The sequence below is a fragment of the Rhopilema esculentum genome, chromosome 21 (assembly GCF_057945365.1).
Source record: "Rhopilema esculentum isolate cy_ngs chromosome 21, ASM5794536v1, whole genome shotgun sequence".
Lineage (NCBI taxonomy): Eukaryota > Metazoa > Cnidaria > Scyphozoa > Rhizostomeae > Rhizostomatidae > Rhopilema > Rhopilema esculentum.
In genome coordinates this window covers 10288133-10295108 of record NC_142835.1, presented here as the reverse complement: position 1 = coordinate 10295108, position 6976 = coordinate 10288133, and the positions used below count along the sequence as shown (strand labels likewise).

Here is a 6976-nt window from a genome sequence, read left to right as displayed (position 1 = left end):
TTTGCCAGCGTTATAGAGGGCGTGTTCTCAAAACTTTTCGGGCACACCAATTTCAGCCCCTCCACTTTTAAACTGGTGCGCGGTCCCTGGTAAAGCCCTGCCTCACCCTAAAAACAAACCAATATTTTATCCGCAACCAGTGAGGTGATGGGCCTGGGTCATTTGTAAGAAACCTCTTCTTGATACATGTGAGACAATTTTCAAATAGAGGTAGTAAGCAAAGGACGGCTGGATTCTCACCAAGGATTCACACGCCAGAAATTTTCTCTATATGCGAGCGGCATACCTATCTCGAATACTCTATAAATATGAGTGGAATGCCCAAAACATGGTTTTGGAAAAAGTCTTTTTACACATTACGTCTTCAGTATCATGGCTGTACAAATAGACCGTTTTTTCATATTGTGGCCACTAAAAGGAGGATTGCAAGAGATAGAGGGTATAATGAGCAAGTTGGTACTTACGATCCTCTGCCCAACACCAGGAATGAAAAACTTGTAAGCTTGAATATGGACAGAATCAAGTACTGGTTGGCCCAGGGTGCTGAGCCGTCTAGGCCTGTTCAAGAACTGTTTGCTCTAGCTGGAATATATCCAATCAGGGGAACATTAGTGAGAAACGCAGAAAGAAAAAAGGCCTCTCAGCTAAAGTGTTCGGAGAGCTCAAGTGAGCAGGAAACAGAGTCTTAGTCTTTTTGATAAAATTAATTTACAGAGATTGAAGGATGAAATATATTAAAAGCGATATGGTTAGACACTAGACAGTGCTTTTGCAGGTTGAGCTGCCGATTGGAGGTCTGGGTATTAAGGTAAAAAGAGATGTGTGACAAGGAGATAGTAAGCACGATCCCATCTGGAATTTATCTAGTAATGGTCATTTAGAGAGCTGATTTAAGTCAAGAACATTACTGATATTGCCTTGTCATCAGACTTGTTTGAAACTGCTTTACTTCAACTTCATTTCCAAGGGAGGCATTGCTAACAGTTTCCAGCCATTTGTCATTACTGTTTGTTTTTACTTGAGCTTCGTTTCCAAGGAAGACGTGGCCATTAAAGTGTGGTTTTTATTTGTTGTTAGACTTATGTTAAGTTATGACTTTGTTTGTATTGGATCAAGTTTCAGACAAAAAATATTTTTAATATCAATGGTCTCCCAGTCTGGTTTCAGCTTGTTGTTATAAACTGGGATTGTTGCAGATGCACTAGATTTTTGCAAATTGCAGAAGTTGAAGAAAAGTCTCTAGTCTGTGACTTACTTTATAGATTTAACACAATAGTTAGCTCCAATGTAAGGTAAACATATAAAAATATTGAATATACTTTCTGATCATGGGTAGTACCCCAGTTTTAATATCACTCTCAACCCTTAACTTCTAAAAAAAAGTTCTTTTATCTTCTGATAGAGGCCAGCATGCTCTTATTGGAGAGAGAATATCCTCTCACAATGGCCCTTGCAAGTAAGATATTTTGTTCACAATGCATAAAAGAGGCATCATGGCTAACTGAAGTCTGTCCAGCTCACCAGTCAAGTTGTAAAAATATTTACTTAGAACTTTTTTTGCATGTTTATTGATCTGCTATTGATCTGCTATTGCAATGTGTCAAATTTTATTCGAACATTTTGAAAAAATTGGTACATTTCATCATTTTAGCAGAACAATGTGAACAACCACCATTTTGGCAGTGTCTTATTTTGGAAACCAAGAATATGAACATAAAATGTTATTAGACAATCATAGAGATATGATTGCTTCCAAACCAATTGATTTTTCAGGAAGAATTTATGATTGTCTCACTCTTTTAAAAAAAATAAGATTTTTGGACCTGATTGCAACTCTCTATGAAACATTGGCTCAGTAAGATACTCCTCCAGAAAAAAGGAGCAATTTTAATGATCTTTGTCACCTTGTTTTATTGCACTATAAAAAGCTAAACCTTGCTATCCATTTTTTCTTGCTCAACCTCTCAAGTTCATTTCTGCTTGCATATATTTAAAGCTCTTTCATGCCATATAATTTTTTGGCACTGGCATTACTACTTTGTTTTACTTTAGATTTTAAAAGTCTTTCTGCTGACCCTCATTCCTCTGCAAACTGAAGCAGCAAGAATCTTATTTCAATTTGCATTTGATAAAGATACACCAAGGAAAAGTTGAATGCAGTTATGCATTTAAACTGGTAACAGAGTGCCTTCTAATAACTTTTAGATCTAAAGAAAGTCTTTGTGAAATATAATTTGGAGGCTTATCCAACTGGCTTATATTTCTTGCAGAAATAAAACGAATACTTACTCAGCTTCAACATTTCTTTAATATGCCCAAATTTATTATACTAGCTGTTGAGGCAAAGGCCCCTCAAATGCTAGTAATTTAAAAATGAAACATTTATGGAACAATTCTCCTCTGTACCAATGGTTCTTAGGCAACTTGGCTGGCTGCTCATATCAAGTGAATTTTTGGGGGTATTTTGATAAAGTGGGATAATTCTGTTTTTTATGTTTCTTTTTGGTTCACTGCTTACTGAAATTCACTACAATATTTCCAAAAACCCCCTATAATTATGTGAGTCAAATCCAATTTTTAAATTCAATCTTTGGTCTCTTAAAAGGATAATTTAAAATGTATTTTTTGCAATCTGTGCTCAAAAAGGATTCTTTCTTCCACTAACAATTTGTTTCCTTTCTTCAACCATTTTTTCCTCCAACCAATTCTTAAATTTCAGATTGCTTTTTCTAAATTATATACTATAAAATGCTTCTAAGGCCACTAAATAACAGTTTTGCAAGACATTTCTAGTAGCATGGTTGACTGGCTGATGAAATCTACTCTGTTTTGTTTACACAAGAGGAAATTTTCAAAACACTTCTGTTTCTATTCTAATGTTTCCTTCTGAAGCTGTACATGTTCTTATATTGTTCTCATTTTTTGGCAAATCGAACCTTCTGTGTGTTTTTAAAGTGTGTTTTTATAAAGTCTATTGTGAGCTAAATTTTTTAAAGACTTAATAACAGACAGTTGATATTATGCCTTGTCTAAGTGTAGTAAACAATGTCCATTTGTTTGCAATGACCCTGCTCCAGCTGTTGGCAGCACGACTGCCAGCCAGTTCTTCAATCTGTCTCTTTGGCCTTTCTTGGCGTATTTAAAGTCTCGTATGATAACTTCTAACGTCTGAAGCCAAATAGCTTTAAAATCCTTTCATTATTTATGATAGAGTAGTTCTGGAAAGACCATTACCCCTTATCTGAGCTCTAGATAGTTTCAAGTAGATAACTTTAAGAAGAACTTTGGATATAATAGTCGCAAATGGCGTTCTTATCAAAAACACAGAAAATGCAAATATTCAGACATTCAAGAACTAGAATGCTCTGAAAAGGTCAAAACATTGGTTACACGAGGTCGCTGTTAGAAATTACTGTCGAAAGCTTGTTTCATTCAAATGGAAAGTAACTGTTTTGTTTTGTGATAAAGCTAAGGATATATCTATTTCCTCTGCCTTATTGCACTGCTCTACACGTGGCGAAGCCATCAATCAATAGGCATTTGTATCATGTATGGGGTGTTTGTAGCGTGGAAGATGAGAGGGGAACTCTGACATTGGTTTGTCATTCACCAGAAGTTTGAGTATCTGGTTGACTAAACTCTTTGTCATAAGGGGCCCTTTTAGGGGAGGTTTGCTTCGAAACATGGGATACTAAACGGCACAAAAGACAAACCTCCTGCTTTCATGTTGTACTTTTAAAAGGGTTTTTAGTCGTACTTTGCAAGAGCACTTGAAGCTTGGGCGTCAGAAAATAATCGGTCATTTTAAATGCACATATCCTTAACCATCCACAACAGCCTTTCTGGCTGCTTTCCAAATTCTTTTCCCTTCGTTTTCTTTGGATTTCTCTTAGCAATATGTTCAAATTTTTGTGAAAAGTAAGAACAAACAAGACCTCATTGCAAATGCCCTTACAATCAGATTCCAAATTGACAAAAGAAACTTTTTTCTCGAGCTGCACCCTCCCGCCTCTACCAGAGTACAAGAAATGGACAAAGTTTGTATATGTTTCCTTATATCGCTCATGGAAAGTAAAATGCTTCCTTTTTGAACTTGAAACTTCAATTTACAAAGCAGAAAAATGGTAATTTGCTCTAATAAATCACCTTTGAAGACTAATTTCATTCTTTATATTAGAACACTTTCCTGCAACAATAATTAAATATTTTACATGAAATTAAATATCCTAAAACTACCTTTACATCCGCTTTAATCTAACAATATTGTTTATAACCTAATATATCAGCTATCTTTAACCAGAACTGAAATTCTATTTTGGCAATATCCCAATACTAACTTCAACTTTTTACAAACAACAAATTCAATATTAAACCGTACTCTTTCCTACGTTGAAATTTTCCTGTCCTCTTCGCCTTCGTTCTCCGATTCGCTTTCATCAACATGTTTTGCTCGAGTACTGGCATAATTTTCATCTTGTTCGTCATGTTCCCCTCTCTTTACCCGTGAATCGTCAACAAGAAAAGGCACTGACCAACCAGATCTTGAAGGAGGTGTCGTGTTTACCCTCCATACACCATGCATCGGAGTGAATCTCTCGTCGCAGTGAAACTTCATCTCTTTGCTGCTCGCATGTAGATCTGGTCTATACTGATAATGAGAACGAAGATTCTCTGCGTACTCCAAACAACATGTACAGCCTACACAAGGCAAAGGTCGAGGGTAGTATGCTCTCGGGTGATGATTGGGCATATCGTCATGAGCCACCGAGGACCGTGGTCTCGGTAGGACATAGTGTGTCGGATAGCGAGGTACTAGAGTAGAAACTGTAGCCAGAGATTTGATGCGTGAAGAAAGACCAGGAGTAGTTGCTAAAGTTGAGCGTAGAGAGCTGAGTTCTTTCAAAGCTTTAGTCAGCTTATTCTGACGAGGTTTATAGTGATAGTCAGGGTGATCTTGCTTGTGTTGTTCCATCAGCATCTTCGACTGCTTGATGTACGGATCTTTTTCTCTGGTGGGCAGCCTCTTCCACTCCTCTCCGAGAATCTTGCTAATGTGTGAGTTATGCAAGCTTGGATCAACGCTCGATATCTTTCTCCGCTTCTCTTTCGACCACAGCATAAAGGCATTCATTGGTCTCTTTACTTGTGACTGCCTCTCGCGTTGCCTGTCGTCGCCGACTTTTTTCGTCTCCGCGTTGCTCATTTTGCTGCAGATCCTGAAGAAAACAAGAGCGTTCAGTGTCTTGATATCTATTGCTTTGCAAACCTTACGTGGCTTTGTCTACGCTTGCTCCAGAAGCAAGCAACTATTTAGGCCGTCGATTAGATTTCTACTTTGATGAAAAGGCGACCGAAATCTAATCAATCACAACGAAAGTGAACTTCAAGCGGCGAATTCTTAAATGTAATGACTCTTGTATCGGCCTGTGTGCTTTTGTAGAAAATATGAAAGTGGCTACCAGGTGCCCGCAGCACGGTTTCTTGAATTATACAAAAACGATATGAAAGAGATCTTAACATTAACATCACGATTAAGTGAAAAGCTTGTCTTATGTTCTCACACTATCGATATGCACTTTACACAATAAAGAACAAAAACAGGGGTTTTCGATAGCCAACTACGACGGAAAATTGCAAAAAACAATCATTTTTAGGGTCAATCAGTGTGAGAAATTTTCGTAGCAAGGCTTTTAGTTTCAGAAATAGTTTTCGTATCGAAGTTTCGGAAACCTTTGCGAGTAACTATCAGTTTTTTTGAACAGCTCTGTTGATTTGGTCTAAATTTTAGCAGTTGATAGCGCAAGATACATCTGCCTTTGCTGCATTCGCATTTCAATTACAGCGATGCTGGAGAGAAAATAGAAGCCAAACTTTGCTTTTTCAAATCAATTATAAACAATTTTGGTGATTTTGGATAGCTTGGAATACGTTTTCTCAAAATACGGGAAATGTTATCTCTCCTAGTTTTTTCTAACAAACCGTAACAAAATATTGTTCATTGTGTATTCGTTTCTTTTATTTAGGACATAGCTAGCAAACGCCTTGTTAAGTTCCAAGTTGCCAGTTTTTCAGCATGAGCAAGATAAAGAAACGGGGAGGTGTCACACTTCAGCATCGTCCTGGAAGGGAGTAATGATGTTTAATATTCTCGGCTTAGTTACAACAACTGAAACAATCAGAAAATATAACTGTGTGACATTGTGCTGAGTTGGTTGTTAAGGGGATTCAGAGGATTTGGTCAAGGTGGAACTACAGTGAATCTCGCGAATAAAAGTCTTAATTTATGGCGAAAATGCAACCTGAGAGATACAGTGTCTAATAGATCAGAACAATTTAGGCTGATATTCAACCAAATTGTGGACACTGCCTTTGAAAAAACCAAGTAAGTATGTAGAGGGCTGTGTTTTCAAGCCTCTAGCCCCCTCTCCCCACTTAAGGTTTGAAAGTATGTGTTTCTATGGCATAATATCAACATCAAAATGGGTAAAGGGGCTGGAAATTCTCAAAACAGTATACCCTTGCTGGTTCTCGAGAAAAACCTGAATTCGTTCGTCAACGAGCCATCAAACTGAGCTAGGATGTGTTAATGAAAAACTGGACTAGTGAAGAATAAGGAACTTAAAGCATGACAAGTTTCACCGGTCATGCTTTGAAAGGCATTGACCTATAAGAAATAATTAAACTCACTGGTTGTGTGTTAGCTGTGGATATGGCAGGAGACAAGAAAATACAATCCGAAAGTCAGTCTTTTAAATATTTGTATATTAAAAGACTAAAAGATTATGCTTTGTATGCCTAGCTTGTTAATCTTTTCCTTCAATTCCAAAGTTTCAGAAACATCATGCATTCTTTTAGTTTTCAGGTCCATGTTAAGTGAATAGTTGATATACCACGTTACAAAAATACGTAACACATTTTACAAGTATAAAGCATGTGTTCTCATGTGGCGATGCTCACGGTAACTATCATCTATTGA

The 6976-nt window shown here is 37.1% G+C and overlaps 2 protein-coding genes across 2 annotated transcripts; one reads left to right on the top strand and one right to left on the bottom strand.

Annotated features, from left to right (window-relative positions):
• The first annotated feature begins 204 nt into the window (after positions 1-204).
• LOC135684689 (small ribosomal subunit protein bS16m-like) lies at positions 205-1335 on the top strand. Its single transcript, XM_089114991.1, has one exon. It carries the CDS (start codon positions 309-311, stop codon positions 687-689), a length of 381 nt encoding a protein of 126 aa, XP_088971117.1. The 5' UTR covers positions 205-308; the 3' UTR covers positions 690-1335.
• Positions 1336-3587: 2252 nt separating this feature from the next.
• LOC148957716 (uncharacterized) lies at positions 3588-6679 on the bottom strand. Its single transcript, XM_089114990.1, has one exon. The coding sequence runs from the start codon at positions 5201-5203 to the stop codon at positions 4385-4387; it is 819 nt and encodes a 272-aa protein (XP_088971116.1). The 5' UTR covers positions 5204-6679; the 3' UTR covers positions 3588-4384.
• Between the last annotated feature and the right edge of the window lie 297 nt (positions 6680-6976).

What these genes read in the sequence shown, in the direction of transcription:
- LOC148957716 (XM_089114990.1), bottom strand. Translation starts at nt 5,203, where the DNA reads ATGAGCAACGCGGAGACGAAAAAAGTCGGCGACGACAGGCAACGCGAG.
- LOC135684689 (XM_089114991.1), top strand. Translation starts at nt 309, where the DNA reads ATGAGTGGAATGCCCAAAACATGGTTTTGGAAAAAGTCTTTTTACACA.